We start from the raw sequence: 17,993 nt of genomic DNA on the forward strand, positions 1-17,993 counted from the left end.
GACACAAAAACTATAATTATAAGTTTGTTATTAAGAAGAGACTTTAAAATAATATTTATCTAAAAAAATAGGATGTAAAAAAATGTAAAAATTAAATGGGAAAAAAAAAACAAAAACAACCTAATAATAATCATAATAATAAAAATAATAATAAATATGATTTTTTTTTTATATTGAATCCAAATTTTCTTTTTCAAAAACAAGATGTCAGAAAAATGAAAGAGAAATAAAAACTGAAAAACATGAAAAAATCAATAGATATACATACAAATTTTTTTATAAAAACAATGAATAAATAGAATCTGAAAAAAGCTTTGATCAAATAAATTCTGAAAAAATAGAAGTTTTCTCAAAACCTATTTTGATTGAGAAATTTTTCTTGATGTCTTTTTTGAAATAATGTTCTTCAATTTTCCTTTTTTTTAATTGTGTTCTTTGCTTTCAATATTACATCAGATTTCCCTCCATAGCAGTTTATATCTTTATATAATTCCACTATTAAATATTGCTCTCTAACTGAAAAGCAAGATTTCACAGATTACTGTGAAACACCTCTATCTGCATCGTCTATATTAGCTCTCCTAGTAACATTGTTTGAAGTTTCACTGCAAATAATAATCTACAAACAACTAGAAAGTCCTTATATAAGTGTGTTTTAAATGGCGCAGGTAGATAGCATGATTTGCCAATGGCTATAATTATATAAAATTAGATAAAACATGACTTGTTGAAGTTGATCTAAACTACAAGTAGGGATTTTTGTAAGTTATTAACTCACGACATGACGCGGCCCTCCTCCCTGTAGGTGTTGAGTCCCTCGTCGCAGGACTTGGATCGCTCCGTGGTGATGGCCAGCAGGTACGAGGAGCGGCGACCTTTAATGCTTCCTACCCAGACAATAATACACTTTGATTTATTAAAATATCACCAGTTACCTCCAAAAATAATATATAGTGCAACAATCATAATATCTGAAAACAGATAAACAGGAATTCCCCCAAAAATTAATTCATTATGTTGGATTGAAAATCAGATAACAGTTTAATCCAATAATCAGATTAGGGTTAAAGGTCATAATTTTACAGAAGTTGTGAAATATAATATAATCTGTGGTAACTTTTAATCAGTTTCAGATTGAGTTTAATCCAAAGAGATTTTTAATCTGCTGTTCTGAACACGGCATCCCGACGCTTCACAGCAGCGTTAGCATTAGCATTATCATTACATATCCATTAGATTAGACTTTATGACTTAGACCTTTTTAAGAGGCTTTTGGGATATATCATAATGGAACAATTCTTGTTTTGAAATAGTTTGAAGCTGCTTGTTGTTTTTGTAGCAGTAATGAACTCTCAAAGAAATGCTGTTATCCTTTCGTTCTGTTCTATGTTAGCTTGTTAATAGTTCAATTCAAAAATACTTTAATAATCCCAAAGGGACATTATACTGCAGTAACTTAAACGGTATTTTTTACTTCTTTTTTTTATAATAAGCTGTAAACTTACTTGATACAATTCTATCCATGAAAGGAGCTAATGGACAGGAAACACCGCTAAGCTAGTTAAACCTCATGCTGCTCAATGCTAACGTGATGCTGTGCTTGCTAAATGCATCTAGGAATTTTCTCCAGCTTTTACGTTTGTTGACTTTGATAATAAGGGATGTGTTCGACACAAGCAGTTGTGAGAGTTGGTGAACACTCTCAGCCATCCAGGTAACAGTCATTCCGAAAAAGTTTAAAAAAACAATCCACTGGATTTTGTTTCCAAGTTTGAAGACGTTTCTCTTCCCATCCAGGAAGCTTTTTCAATTCAAAATGTCAGAAATAGCGTTGAGTTTCAGATTTTATACAGTAGCACAACAAAGCCTTGTCTTTGTTTAGAAAACATGCAAATTGAAACGGATGAACGGGTCCAACTCTTTGGAATCAGGGTTGTTTGGCTTCTTCATTAGCCTGCAATGCCCCATACCTGTTTATGTCTCTAAAAGGGGGGTTGTTAGGGGAGATCGTAGGCAATGCAATGATAGCGGGAAGGGCACAACTCAAATGCTGCATTGTAGGTTTTTGAAAGCTGAAATCCAAGTCCAGCCCCTCTGTTTAAGGTTGTAGGGAAATCATTTTTAAATGTCAAATCATTCTGGCTTAAACATGTCTATAAATGTACTCTTTATCAGACCATGTTGTCCCAAAATTTAGAATATTTCTATTTAAAAAAAAAATCCTGTCTTAAAATCTGTGTTTTTTTCGTTATCTTCTGCAGGCCAGTTAGTTATACGTTGGCTTGTTCACCTAAATTCAGCCAATCATATATCAACGGTCATCTGTCAATCAAATTTTTTCGGTCATAGCATCTTGATTCATGTGTCGCAGCTAAAATACGCAACGGGTGAAATAAGAAATCAGAATAATTTCCTTTCCCATTGAGTTCCGTCCCAGTGTTCACGGGGATGGACGTCTGTGTCTTCAGCAGGCGTAGAGCTAACAGAACTGGCAGCGTTGGGCTCAAACATGTACGGCTGGAAGCCTTCTACACCAAACCAACATCTTCTTCCCCGCTTTCCTCCTCTAAATAAAAAATGGATGACTGAGGAGACTCATCCACGACCTCCGACACTAAACTCTCCTCCTCTTGCATGTTTCCTCTGTCCATAGCGTTCCTTGACAGTGTCGTTTCTAAGTCACCAATTTAGTGCTACTTGGTCCCAATGGAATTTCCCATTGGGAACCTACTAGCACTAAGTTGCTAACTGCGAACCTTCCGCCACAACATCCCGCCACCTTAATAAAGGACCAATCACATTCACTTTATTCACTCGTGTAAAGTCGGGCACCACTCGGGAGAATTCAGAAATGCAACAGTTGGAAGAGCCTGTTGTTTTTTCTCTCTTAACATATATGGATTCCTTTACACCCCTCACAAACCACCTTTTTTTTTTGTCCTAAATGTGAACATTCTCGTCCTAAGAGAATGGACAAAGGTCATTCTTTTGAGGCTATTTCTGACATTTTGAATTGAAAAAGCTTCCTGGATGGGAAGTGAAATATCTTCCCACTTGGAAAGTTTTTTGGTATTACAGTGTTAGGCTACAAAAGGGAGGACATGGGAGCTGGTTTTGATCAGGACTATGTTTTAAATATAGGGCTGAACATCTTCTGTTAATTCCGCATTAGTAAAGGGAATTTCTTTCTAGGCCTGTAGTGCTTAGATTGGGTCAGTGAGACTCACTGAAGTCGTGAGAGCGCAGTTGTACAGGGGGGGAGATGGAGGGTGGGGGGGACACAGAGGTGAAGGTGATGCTGGCCGCAGCGGAGGCGTGGTTGCTGGACTCGGAGTGAGCGGGTACACAGCAGGCCTGGCGGTCGGCACTGGGACTGACAGGGTCATCTGTGCAGGCGAGCAACACCAGGTAAACAACGCAGGCAGACAGGAAAACAAAAGAAAGAACATACGGACACAGAGATACATGGGTGAGTTCTGCTTCATTTCTATGAAACACAGCTTCTATGGAAACAGAAATCATCTGTGAAGTTGAACTAGGAAGACTTTACACCAGATTTAAAGATCCTTCTGCATTTGGTCTCTTAAGCCGGGCATACACTGTACGATGTTTTGCCCTTTTCGGGCTGATTCTCCAGTTGTGCGAGAATTTTTCAATTGGGCCGACTTTAAGCCTGATCTTGCATCGTGTAGTGAACAGGTGGTAAGGGCTGGTTTATACTCAGAAACCAGGTTGTCTGCATGTGAGTTGCAGTGAACACAGATATGCCCCACCCCTTCCGCACTCTGTTGCACCTCTCCAAAATTGTAAGTGACTGACACAGACAGGAAGCATCTGATTGGTCAAATCTACATCCGCTCAACACTGTGTATTTCCTGTTTGGTACCATGTTTGGTACCTTACTGGCTTGTTTTGTGTGTCTGACCGCCATTGTGGAAAACGACTCGTGAAGTTGGACCAGCTAGAAGCGCGAGGTAGGTAAGAACGCTGGGACCCTTTTTCAACCTGGATCCCCGCTCTTTTTGGCCCTCATGTCCCTCCGTTGTCGGACAAACTTGCCCCCACTTCCTCACCTCCTTGGCCGTATCTAGACCCACAGCTAGTTCCTGATTGGCCCTCTGGCGTTGTAGCGTGGAATAACATAGCACAGACCACACTTCAATATTGAGCATAAATCATAAAATATCTGTGAAAAGCTCACTGCGACACACTGCTGCATCAGGAATCTTAAGGTCGGGAGAAAATCAAATATGTTTGAAATTCAGTCGGCGGTCGTAAGGTGGTTGTGGGGAAATCGCTCAGAGCGCAAACAATGATTCTTCTTCTTCAACTCAGAGGAAAACCCAGAAGCATGTAATAAATCGGACGTCTTTGTTCTTCATTAGCTCCGAAGTGTCAAGAGACAGATCTTCGTACGCCCTGGAAACGCCCTCCATCAAGCTCCATCTAAACTGTGATTAAAACAGAGAAACCTGCTTATACAGCATTGATCTCTGATTTTTTTTATAAATTTTTTTTTACTTCTAACCAATCTGTCGTCACTTTCGGGGGGATTTGTACTAAACATAAAAACAGCTGCTGGAAGCTTAGGTATTTCTGCATCCATAGAAGCTCCATTTCTAAGAATGTTCATTTGCATCCTCAGATGTTTATAATGCCTAAAAACAGCACATGGAAAGACTGAAGGATAACATTTGATCACTGTTACACAGGTACAGGGGAAACAGACGCTGTGAGTGAACATGATGTGGACAGAGACATGACAGGCTGTATTAAAACACATAATTATAGAGTGGTTTAAAAAACATCTGCTCTCGTACATACTTCTTCTGTTTTTGTTTCTGTCGCACTTTGCACCAGAACTGCGGGAAGTTTGCAAAACCTCCACCCAGCATTTTGCATGTTTTGATGATCAACATATGTTCCACATTTTCATGGAAGTAACCACACATTGAATTTGTCATTCCAGAAGGAAAGCATCAACCTCTGAGCTTCTCTCTGCCCTGAAGTTGCATCATTCGACGGAAGCTTGACAGCTTTGGAAGGTTTACATTTTAAGTAAACTTAAGGAAGCCATAGTGAGTGTTAATCAAATTAAAGGTAATTTTCTAACAACTAAATTATGGCATGAGAAAATGTTGAGTGGATAGTAACTTTGAAAAACAACTAACTACAGTCGCAAGTGAGCAAAAAGTTAATGTTAAGCTATACACTACCGTTCAAAAGTTTGGGGTCACATTGAAATGTCCTTATTTTTGAAGGAAAAGCACTGTACTTTTCAATAAGGATAACTTTAAACTAGTCTTAACTCTAAAAAAAATACACTCTATACATTGCTAATGTGGTAAATGACTATTCTAGCTGCAAATATCTGGTTTTTGGTGCAATATCTACATAGGTGTATAGAGGCCCATTTCCAGCAACTACCACTCCAGTGGTCTAATGGTACAATGTGTTTGCTCATTGGCTCAGAAGGCTAATTGATGATTAGAAAACCCTTGTGCAATCATGTTAACACATCTGAAAACAGTTTAGCTCGTTACAGAAGCTACAAAACTGACATTCCTTTGAGCAGATTGAGTTTCTGGAGCATCACATTTGTGGGGTCATTTAAACGCTCAAAATGGCCAGAAAAAGAGAACTTTCATCTGAAACTCCACAGTCTATTCTTGTTCTTAGAAATGAAGGCTATTCCATGCCAGAAATTGCTAAGAAACTGAAGATTTCCTACAACGGTGTGTACTACTCCCTTCAGAGGACAGCATAAACAGGCTCTAACCAGCGTATAAAAAGAAGTGGGAGGCGGCGTTGCACAACTGAGAAAGAAGATAAGTACATTTGAGTCTCTAGTTTGAGAAACAGACGACTCACAGGTCCCCAACTGGCATCTTCATTAAATAGTACCCGCAAAACACCAGTGTCAGCATCTACAGTGAAGAGGCGGCTGCGGGATTCTGGGCTTCAGGGCAGAGTGGCAAAGAAAAATCCATATCTGAGACTGGCCAATAAAAGAAAAAGATTAAGATGGGCAAAAGAACACAGACATTGGACAGAGGAAGACTGGAAAAAGTGTTGTGGACGGATGAATCCAAGTTTGAGGTGTTTGGATCACAAAGAAGAACGTTTGTCGGACGCAGAACAAATGAAAATATGCTGGAAGAATGCCTGACGCCATCTGTTAAGCATGGTGGAGGTAATGTGATGGTCTGGGGTTGCTTTGGCGCTGGTATGGTGGGAGATTTGTACAGGGCAAAAGGGATTCTGAATAAGGAAGGCTATCACTCCATTTTGCAACGCCATGCCATACCCAGTGGACAGCGCTTGATTGGACACAAGTCAATGTCTTGACTCTATTTTCTATTCATTTCACAACTTATGGTGGTGAATAAGTGTGACTTTTCAGGAAAACACAAAATTGTTTGGGTGACCCCAAACTTTTGAACGGTAGTGTATATATATATATTTACACCCTCCTATATGGCTGAAACAATCGGAATAATTGATTATTACAATAATTGTCAACTAATTTACTGATCGAAAATCGTTAACTGGAGTATAGAGACTCTAAAACATGTCTTTAGCTGACAGAGCGACCAACTTAAAAAAAACTTTATAGTCTGTCAATGTGCTCTATCCAGAACTCCTCATCTGGAAATATTTTAGTTTTACCTGGTTTAATTCTGTAAAAATTCTTCTTTGAGGAACCTTTTGATATTCGATTATTTATCAATAAATCGAAAAAAACTTGATAGATTATTTAATTTGCAAAATAATCATTAGTTGCAGCCCTACACTCTTAAATATATCCCTCATCAGGTAAGTAGATAATTACCTATATATGTACAATTCATTTAAAAATGTTCAGTATTGACATAAAACACTGAATTTAGGCAATCTTTTCTTAACTATTATTTGTTGGATGATCACAAAACATTTTAGTGTGGCAAAGAAAGTAAAAACAGAACAAATCTGTAAGATCTGTACTTCTTCTACTGAGAGAATGTTGACCTATAATTTCATGTTTTTTTTAAATAATAAAATGGGGGGAAAAAAATTTATTTCCATAAAAAAAAACAAAAAACTGATCCTTTGCTTGAAAAACAATAATGAACCAAAATTCACCTTCTCTGTCAATAATAAGAACAAATGCTACATAAAAAACTATGTAGCAACAAACCAAATGGTTTCTTTTCGAGGTTGACGCAATATTCAGAGTACACTTCCTGTTGAAGTGAAGGCAGAGACTTCCTGTTGGAAGCTTTGTGTTTTTCACTAACCTATGAAAGGAATGGAGGACAGGGAATTAAAAGCATGGGCCAGGCTACCATTGACCCTGCGGCTGGACCCTGTGTCTGGTTGGACTGGAGTTTTTCCTGCCGCAGGAGTCCAAGCTGATGGTTGCAGCGACTCTGTATGTGTGGAACCAGCCTGACGCGTAAATGGGGGCCTTTGAGTTGGGGACACAGAAGAGGCAACCTCTCTGTCCTCCCTCAATGTGTCCGTTTTCTTGTCCAAAGCCAATGCTGTGCTGGGCGACTGCAGATGAGACAATTTTCCCCCATTGCTGTCTCTTCCGGTGCCGGACCCCCAGTTCATATGAGGGCCCCTGTAACTGGGGTCTCTGAAGGAGTGGGACTGTTGGAGGAGATGTCCCTCTTTGCGGTAAAAAGAGGGGCTGTAGCTTTTGTATCCCACCAGCTCTTCTCCTTTTAGGCGTCGTGTTTGGGGCTCAGCCACCTGCTGACTGGAAGCGCTGGAGGAAGCTGTGACTGTGGTGGTCACTGCGGTGGTCACCGCGGTTACGTGTTCGTGTCCTCCTGGAGCTGTCTGCTTCCTCTGCACTCTTTTGCTTGTCTGTTCGTAATGTTGTGAGACCAGAGCGGAGGCCTCAGCCAGTGTTTCCACAGAGCGTCCATAGTTGTGTTCGTATTCGGCGTAAGCTGCCAGCAGACTCTCCGAGCACGATTTGCTGGCGGCCTCAGACGCTCCACCCCAGCCACCCAGCCAGTAGGCGTCATGCACTGCGGCTGCTGCCCGGTGTTGCAGGAGGGAGGTTGTAGGGCCAGCCGCAAATCTGGGACCGGATGGCAAACCTAGCTCTTGCTCGGCTAAGTAGTCCTGCGATACACTGCGGTGACAGGGGGAGAAGTGCTCTGCAGCCTCAGCTTGGGTGTGGTACCAGTCGGACAGAGCCTGTTGGCAGAGTGCGTCACTGTGAACGCGTGACGAGGCCAGCAGACTTCTCCTCCGAGGTGGAGGCAGCGTCGCAGAGGTGATGGCAGCATTGTGGTTAGCAAAATGGAAGTCAAATGCGTTAAGGGATGCCGAAACGTGGCCCTGGTGTCGCCATGGCGGAGCCACGTGACTGCTGGTATCCTGTGGGACTTGGGGTCGGCCAGAGGTGGAGGTAGCAGAGGGTTTGTTGTCCAGTGAGGCGGTGCTGCTGCCTTTGCACGGCCAGTTGTCCAGAGGACCTGGAAGGCTGGAAGCAGGCTGCTGCAGAGCGCAGCTCGGGTTGCAGAGACGCAGAGCTTCTGGGAAGTGGTGGGCCTCACTTGAGTGCAGCTTAGCCTCTTTGGAGTTGACATTCTGGGAATATACCTGAGGAGGCATGGCACAGAGGAAAAAATAATAAAATAAAACAGTACAGGCACGCTCACACCACTGTTTTCACATTGTGTTAGTTGCTTGATAATTCAGCTACCCGTATATAGCAAGGTGGTTCAACATCTAATGAATTTAACTATTCCAAATTACAATGGCTTATTTTTAACACTGCTCTGACTAGTAAAAACTCATTAATTTTTAATGAGAAAAGGATGAAGACAGTAGTCTGGGTAAGTCCTAAAACAGTATTTTACATGCATACTGTCTTTTTGTTTTTGCCTTTTTCTACTTGCAGCCATGATATCCTTTTTCAGAAACTCATATGCTTTCCTCACCACATCTGTTTTAATACCACAATACATAATGTGAGAGTGAGACTGAGTCAATACCATGGGAAAGAGAGATTGAAGACCAAATGAAGATGAGACCTAGTCAAGACTAAGACTGAGGGAGACTAAAATCAAGTCTAGACCAAGGGAGGGAGACACAGTGTAAAGACCAAGACCAAGGGAGAGAGACTGAGTAAAGACCAAGATTGAGGGACTGATGGAGACAGAGTGAGGGAAAGTAAGACAAGGTCTAGACCAAGCGAGGGAGAGACAGAGTCAAGAGCAAGAATTAAGTGATTAACTGAGTGAAGACCAAGTGAGGGCGAGACCCATTGAAAACCAACACTGAGGTAGGGTGACAAAGAGTCAAGACCGAGACTGAGGAAGGGTGACAAAGAGTCAAGACCGAGACTGAGGAAGGGTAAGAGAGAGTAAAGACTTAGACCAGGGGTGTCAAAGTCGTTCCAGAAAGGGCCGTGTGGCAGAAAACCAGCAGCCACACGGCCCTTTCTGTAACGACTTTGACACCTGTGACTTAGACTGAGGCAGGACACAGAGCAAGGGAAAGAAGCAGAGACAAGACAATGGAGAAAGACAGGGTCAAGAGACAAAGACTAAGGTAGAGACCGAGTGACTACCAAGTGAGGACAAGACTGAGTCAAGTCAGTTAAGACCAATGGCGGGTGAGACCACGTCAAGACCAAGAGTGATTGAGAATGACACCAAGTCAAGACCAAGGGCGACAACACATATTCAAGACCAAGACTAAGAAAGAGAGACCAAAGGAAGACCAAGTCAAGACCAAGACTATAGAATGGCGAAAAACAAGTAGCCAAAAGAAGTGATCGAGTAAGTGCAAGAACGATTTAAGGCCAAGGGAAAGCAAGATTAAGACCAAGATGCTGTGATGGTGAGACAGAGTCAAGAACAAGGGAGTTTTTAAATTACTTTTATTTTATGGAAAGCTGAAATAAATATGATGTTGCCTAATTAATACTTGTGCTTAAGTCCTCACTTTTAATCAGATATATGAGACATTTTGAAAAAATCTTTTTCGGCTTTCTTTGTTAAAGATCATAAAAGTCAGCAGTAGATCATATGACAAACCTAAATAATTATGACTGGCTTTCATTTAGCTTTGATTTGTGAGACAGGGAAATAAAATAGCAATATCTTCTGCAAAGAGTAACAACTACGTAACTAAAAATGACAAATTATGAAATTAAAATACAACTATTTATTTGTTTAGGTTGCGTTAATTTAATGCATGCATCTTGAGTCTTTTTTTTTTTTTATAAAATAAAAATATTCCCCACCTCTAAGTAATTTAATTTGTGGCACATTTGGCTTTCCATACCTCCATCCATCCATCCATCTTCCTCCGCTTATCCGGGGTCGGGTCGCGGGGGCAGCAGCTTAAGAAGGGAGGCCCAGACTTCCCTCTCCCCAGCCACTTCTTCCAGCTCTTCAGGAGGAACCCCAAGGCGTTCCCAGGCCAGCCGAGAAACATAGTCTCTCCAGCGTGTCCTGGGTCTTCCCCGGGGCCTCCCCCCGGTGGAACGTGCCCGGAACACCTCACCAGGGAGGCGTCCAGGAGGCATTCTAAACAGATGCCCAAGCCACCTCAACTGGCCCCTCTCGACGTGGAGGAGCAGCGGCTCTACTCCGAGTCCCTCCCGGATGACCGAGCTTCTCACCCTATCTCTAAGGGAGAGCCCAGCCACACTACGGAGGAAACCCATTTCGGCCGCTTGTATCCGCGATCTCGTTCTTTCGGTCATGACCCAGAGTTCATGACCATAGATGAGGGTAGGAACGTAGATCGACCGGTAAATCGAGAGCTTCGCTTTTTGACTCAGCTCTCTCTTCACCTCACCACGACGGACCGGCACAGCGCCCGCTTCACGGCAGACGCTGCACCAATCCGCCTGTCGACCTCCCGCTCCCTTCTTCCCTCATTCGTGAACAAGATCCCAAGATACTTAAACTCCTCCACTTGGGGCAGGACACCCCCCCTGACCCGGAGAAGGCACTCTACCCTTTTCCGGCTCAAGACCATGGCCTCGGATTTGGAGGCACTGATCCCCATCCCGGCCGCTTCACACTCGGCTGCGAACCGATCCAGCGAGAGCTGCAGATCACGACCTGATGAAGCCAACAGGACCACATCATCTGCAAAAAGCAGAGACGCAATCCTAAGGCCACCAAAACGGATCCCCTCAACACCTTGGCTGCGCCTAGAAATTCTGTCCATGAAGGTAATGAACAGAATCGGTGACAAAGGGCAGCCCTGGCGGAGTCTAACTCTCACTGGAAACGAGCCCGACTTACTGCCGGCAATGCGAACCAGACTCTGACACCGGTCATACAGGGACCTGACAGTCCGTATCAAAGGGCCCGGCACCCCGTACTCCCGGAGAACCCCCCACAGGGCCCCCCGAGGGACACGGTCGAACGCCTTCTCCAAGTCCACAAAGCACATGTAGACTGGTTGGGTGAACTCCCATGCACCCTCCAGGACCCTGCTGAGGGTGTAGAGCTTTCCATACCTTCTATGGTCTAATTGTTCCAATTCAGAGATTTCTGCTTGTGTGATATTTTAGATTTGAGTTCAGCTTTCTATAGAACTGAGTACGTTACGTCACCCAATGAACTTTAACAACACATAAAAAAAACTAATAAAAAATAATTTATAAAATTTAAATGTTTCAAAATGTATTTTTTAGATGTGCAAAATAAATATTTAATCTTTTATTATGGGTAAAGCTGTTTCGTTGGTCGTCGGATTGGTGACGTATTTCCCCCATAGACGCTGGTTAAAGTTGTCCATGCGCAGCAGCTCCTCTTCAATGCAAAGATAGGAGCATCCCGAGGAGCAGCTCTCCTGCATCCAGAGCTGAAAGCATCTTTATTTGCAAACCACCTCCCTCCACAGCGCTGACGTCACAGTCGTCTGTTAGAAAGTGCGGTTCATTGACAGGCCTATAGAATTATTTAGCTCCAAGGCTAGGCTAGCTGCATGCAGTGAGGCTAAGGCTTTATCCTGCTTTCCCTGCCTCATTTTTCAAACGTCAGGATCTGACCCAGCATGGATAAAGACAGCTAGCACTGATTTAAAGCACTTTAGATTTGAGTTCAGCTTTCTATAGAACTGAGTACGTTACGTCACCCAATGAACTTTAACAACACATAAAAAAAACTAATAAAAAATAATTTATAAAATTTAAATGTTTCAAAATGTATTTTTTAGATGTGCAAAATAAATATTTAATCTTTTATTATGGGTAAAGCTGTTTCGTTGGTCGTCGGATTGGTGACGTATTTCCCCCATAGACGCTGGTTAAAGTTGTCCATGCGCAGCAGCTCCTCTTCAATACAAAGATAGGAGCATCCCGAGGAGCAGCTCTCCTGCATCCAGAGCTGAAAGCATCTTTATTTGCAAACCACCTCCCTCCACAGCGCTGACGTCACAGTCGTCTGTTAGAAAGTGCGGTTCATTGACAGGCCTATAGAATTATTTAGCTCCAAGGCTAGGCTAGCTGCATGCAGTGAGGCTAAGGCTTTATCCTGCTTTCCCTGCCTCATTTTTCAAACGTCAGGATCTGACCCAGCATGGATAAAGACAGCTAGCACTGATTTAAAGCACTTTGCAGAACATTTGATGACGTTGGTTTTTGTTGTTGGCATCCATGTAAATATACTAGTGTGATACCTTAGTATACATTGGATTGGTTTTTAGCATCCGTGTCCTGGTTCTCCCCTTTTGAGACCTTGAGTTTTCAGTGTTCACTATCTAAGTAATTCTGCATTGTTGATCTTTGGTTTATTTCCCATTTTATGTTATATTTAAGAACTCTTTAGTTACTCTGTGTTGCCCATTTGTGCCTGTCTCCTTTCCCCTAGCTCCCTTCTAGTCACTTCCATCCACACCTGCTCCCTATCATCTGATTAGCCCAGTCTATGTTCTGTCTCCCTCTGCAGTTCTTCAGTGTTGATTCCTTGTTGATTGTTAGTCGCTTCCTAGTCTCAACTTGAGTTTTCAACGATATTTGCCAATTTCTTGGTTCTCAGAATTTTTTGTGTTTTGGATGTTTGCCTCAGTTTGCATTAAATCTACAAGAACTCATCTCTGCTTTTGGGTCCAAACGCAACCTCACCCACATTGTTGACATACGTCTATTTTGAACTTATAGCCCCCCCGGAGAACATTTCACCAGCCGCCACTATCCTGTTGTCTGTTTAGCTCGATGTGAGTGAGAATCAACAGCGTCAGCAGATGAGCTCCCCTCTGAGCTTTACCTCCATCCGGTACACATGCTGCGGCTAAATAATCACTTCCAGTTGTACTTCTGTCTTTCCAGGCCCCAGTAGAAACAGTTCTGGTAGGATTTTAACAAAAAAATTATTTGTGCTGACCTACTTAACCCCACGTCACAGCCACATCCAGTCCTTGATTGGTTATCTCGACAGCTTTATAGAGAAGTTTAGATTTGACACCTTCTGCAAAATGTCCCTTTGCTGCCTGAAAGCGTCCACCACGCCTGTACGCTCCGATCACCATCTTTATGCCTGAAACAGTTATTTTGCATCGCAGACAGTCTAGCTGGAAGGAAAAGGCAGAAAAAAGAAGGAAGGTAATACTCACACTTACCAACTGCAACACATCCTCATCTTTTGGCATAATGGTCAGCTCCAGCTGCTTCTCACTGAATAGAAAAACACAACAAACAGCAGTGAGAAAATAAAATAAAGAAGAGTGTGAGAAGATGTTACAGTCATAATGATCTGCACCTGTTTTGGATGAGTGTGATAACCTGAGAATAGGTTTTCCCCAGAATGCTCTCCCCGTTCACCTTCACCAGTCGATCTCCTGGAGAACCCAGATCCAGAGAACAGTTAAAACAGAAGAGACCAAGAGTCAGGACTGTTTAATATAATAAGAAAAAAAATGGAGAGACGGTAGGCTCGGATCGTGGCAGCGGTACCGGAGGAGGTGCCAGACGGCCTCATTGCCTATTTTCACTCTGCAGGAGATTGGTGCCAAAAATGACCTTTGAGGGTAAAGTTAAATTTCCCAGAGTTCTTAATATGGACAACAGAGAAAAAAGTGAAACTCTTCAGACCATGCATTATTGGGAGGTGGGTTATTGTTTGAATAATTATGTATTGTCAGGAATCCAGTTTGTGTGGTCTGTTTTTGTGTTTCCTTTTCTCCTCCACCAGGTGGTGCCCCATGCTCATTGGGCCTCCCTGCACACCTGCAGCTCGTTGCCTCATTAAATGTGGAGTGTTCTTAAGCTGCTGACTGCCACCACCTCGAGGCCAGAGTGTTTGCCAGTTTGGGGTACTCTAGCCATGCCTAGTTTATCAGAGTCTAACCTGAGTTTTTTGTTTTGCCAGTTTGGGTACTCTAGCCAAGCTGAGTTTTGGCTGGGTCAAACTGAGTTTTGGTTAACCTGAGTTTTAATCTTGCTGTTTTTGTCTTTGCCTCTCGGCAGGAAGGCATCCTGCAAACTGGGTGTTTCGGACCTTCTCTCCCCTGGAAGGATCTTCTGAGAACCAAACTGAGCTAAGGATTCAAGTTTATGGTTTGGATCAACCTTTTCTCCCAAGAATCGTCTGGAGCTTCTCTCTGAGCAGGGGATTCATCTCCACAACAACCCTCTCAAGTACCGTGGGAAATCTAAGTGGCAGTCAGCTTCTCCGTTCACCAAGGAACAAACGCAATCTGGGTAAACCCTGTCCGCCCTCCATTAAACTAGACAATCACTGGAACATCCTACACAGACTGGATTCCAAAAAAGACACCTTTTTCTGGAAGTGAGTCCACTGCAGATCACCTTCCAAATTTTAATCACATTTTTATTTTTTACTTTACTGAAGCAGGAAGATGTGTATATATATATATATATTAGTGCTGTCAATCGATTAATTTTTTTTAATCGCGATTAATCGCATCAATGCCTGAGTTAACTCGCGATTAATCGCATTTTAATCGCAAATTTTTTTTCTGATTGAAAATCATTTAAATACTCTCGATGACATACAAAAAATACATACAGGCTAGGTTTGTGCCAATGTTCTTTTTTTTAAATGAAAACAGGTCACAGATACTGATTTATGCCATAGAAACATATGGCAAGAAGATGGGGAGGCATGTAGCAAAAAATAACAAATATGTAGCCAAAAAAAAGGCCCTGAAAACAGGCTGATGTAAAAGACAGTCTTTACAGTTAATACAGTCTTTTGAACAAAGACAAGCAGTTAACATTAGATGTTAATTAACCAAGGTAGTAATGAACAATTTTCAATCAATACATCAAAATCAATAGACCGACATCACTAGATGGAGGTAGTCTATGCTCTAGAAAGTTACTTTTCAGACTCTTAACAAAAATGAGAACACACACACACACACCCACACACACACACACACAGACACACCCACCCACACACACACACGATACTGACCTGTTGCATACACAGACAGCAAAAGTGCCGTAGCAGATTCCATTTCACCTCAGTAATCTGTTTTCTCAGCGTATATCAGGTTGCTACTAGTTACCAGACACTCAACTTGTTTGTTGGTGGTGGGGCTTAAAGAAAAGGCACCAGCGTCACCCAGTGTATGAGCGTCTTTTTCCCTTGAGAAGCTCTGCTCTCGAAGCCTATGGGAAATGCATAGACTGGGGGGAAATAGCCCCGCCTTCTCGCAGGCTGCAGCGGGATGTACTTGGAAAATTGTACCATAAAACCACATAGCGTTAATCTCACGTTAAAAAAATTATCGCCGTTAAAATGGCCTCGCGTTAACGCGATAATAACGCGATAATTTTGACAGCACTAATATATATATATATATATATATATATATATATATATATATATATATATATATATATATATATATATAACTCATTATGGTCATGAACTGCAAATATGAATTTAATGATCATTAATAATGCCTATCTAAATATCTTAATTGGTTATTTAGGATATAAATAATTTTTTAAATTTTGATGTGTGAAAGAAACATCAATAGAAACATCAATAGAAATATTGTCACTTATTAACATATTGTGGTACTTTTGGCTTTCCATACAGCTAAACTTTTTTTCTTTATTAATAATATTTATTACCTTAGAAGTTCCCCACGTTTTATTGTGTGTATTTTAGGGTTCAGTTGTAATGGGATTACGCTGTGCTTCTTACCGGTACACATTCCAGCTTGCTGAGCCGGCCCGTTTTCTTTGACACTTTTCACAAAAATGGTGTCCATCGGCTCCAAGCAGGATCGCTGACTCTCCGCTTTAAGGAAACACAGATAGAGGGAGGTGTAAAAATATGGAGTGAATTTTGTTCCATTATTGTTGCATCCCAGAAACTCTGGAGTGAGGAGCAAACGTGCATTTCTATTGGTCCCCACTGCAGGCCTTAATGCTCAATTCCGATTTTTTGTGTGAATTTTTTTTAATTGCCGTTCACATTTCCAAATATATGCAACTTGTAAGTGATTAAGTGTCCCACATGCGTAGTAGAGGACGCAATAACATCACAAACCAGCGTGCTCTGTGTTTACTGAGGTAAACATGGATGGTAGCGCTGGAACAGATCTAACAATCTTTCCCAACCTTAAAAACTCAATCTTTTCAAAATGTTTAAACATAAATACTGCTATCCGCATCATCGTCCTCCACAGTTGATGTTTTTCTTGTTCTGCGAAGCAAGCAAGTGACCTTTGTCGGGTATTAATGGCGTTCAGGTCGGATGAATGAGACCTGGCCGTTTAGCAGAGGTGTCAAGTAACGAAGAACAAATACTTTGTTACTGTACTTAAGTAAATTTTTTACATATCTACACTTTACTCCATTACTTATTTTTCTTCTGACTTCTGCTCATTACATTTTCACATAAGTATCTGTACTTTCTTTTCCTTACATTTTTAAAACAAACGTTACTCGTTACTCTTGGCTTCGGTTTAATGTTTATAAATATTTTTTTCCCGTCATGTGCGCCATCCAATGCAGATCATTGGCTCCATCCACATCTAGTGAAAACTAGTGTAATTGGATGAGTCATATAACGCAAACACTCATTAGTTAGCTAAAGGAAATCATCAGAAGCAAGCAGGTGTTCTTCAAACTGCTAACATGAATTGTCTATGCCATGCTACAATGAAGGATTGAGAAAAAGATGTTGAAATGTCTGAAAGGTCGAACACAGGCGAGAGCGTATCGGGAGACGGAGACCAACAAGACCTTCCTCATCCTTGGCCCTATCTCAAAGAACTTATTGAAATAGTCGAAAAATTTTGCTTTCAATTCATAAAGTGGCATCTGGCTGTTTTTTAAAGGTTACTTTATACTTTTATACTTTAAGTATTTTTTGGAGATCATACTTTTTCACTTTTACTTAAGTAAAGAGGTCAAGTTAATACTTCAACTTTTACCAGAGTGTTTTTAAACTGCAATATCTATACTTCTAGATAACAAATGTGTGTTTTTTTGACACCACTGCCGTTCAGACGCAGCTCGCATTTGAAAAGATCAGATTCATTTCGGATTCAGGCCCACAGAGCCAAGTGTCCTGCGTTGTGTTGGAAAACATCGGATCTGAGTTGTTCAGACCGAACAGATCAGATCCAGATCACATATTAGCAAAAAAGTCAGATTTGGATCACTTCAGGCTGCTGTGTGAACGTAGCCTATGTTCCCCTTATCAGCATAAGCTTTGCTTTAGACTAGCCTGCCCTTCTTTTTTAAGAGGTTAATAAATAAATATTCAATAAAAATATAGCAATGAAATGAACTACCATAGATTATTTTCAGTTATTTTCAGGATTCAACATCTTCATCAATACCTTTAAAAAACAAACCGTATTTTCACGACTATAAGGCGCACTTAAACGTCTTTTTTTTCCCTCAAAATGTGCGGTGCGCCCTTTGGTGCGGTGCGCCCTATGTGTGTTGTAACTGCGACTTTTGAGACCACCTCATTGAGGAGATGATGAAAGAGTGGCTGAATGTAAGGAGACCAGGTGTTTTTTTCCACTCATCA

The 17,993-nt window shown here is 41.6% G+C and overlaps 1 protein-coding gene across 3 annotated transcripts in view; it reads right to left on the reverse strand.

Moving 5' to 3' along the window:
* Positions 1-17,993, reverse strand: part of LOC119795755 (rho GTPase-activating protein 23-like) — a 44,455-nt gene that overhangs the window by 10,631 nt on the left and 15,831 nt on the right. For 2 of the 3 annotated variants that reach the window (XM_038303947.1, XM_038303945.1), the window contains exons 4-9: positions 16,149-16,244; positions 13,728-13,806; positions 13,582-13,642; positions 7,278-8,601; positions 3,228-3,386; positions 779-887 (exon numbers count right to left, since the gene is read on the reverse strand). In XM_038303947.1, the coding sequence (XP_038159875.1) occupies positions 779-887; positions 3,228-3,386; positions 7,278-8,601; positions 13,582-13,642; positions 13,728-13,806; positions 16,149-16,244 (1,828 nt within the window). The remainder of the gene's footprint in view (positions 1-778; positions 888-3,227; positions 3,387-7,277; positions 8,602-13,581; positions 13,643-13,727; positions 13,807-16,148; positions 16,245-17,993) is intronic. The other variant, XM_038303946.1, reaches the window with a different exon arrangement.

Source organism: Cyprinodon tularosa, unplaced genomic scaffold (assembly GCF_016077235.1).
Source record: "Cyprinodon tularosa strain WSP-4 unplaced genomic scaffold, ASM1607723v1 ctg521, whole genome shotgun sequence".
In the NCBI taxonomy this organism is placed as follows: Eukaryota; Metazoa; Chordata; class Actinopteri; order Cyprinodontiformes; family Cyprinodontidae; genus Cyprinodon; species Cyprinodon tularosa.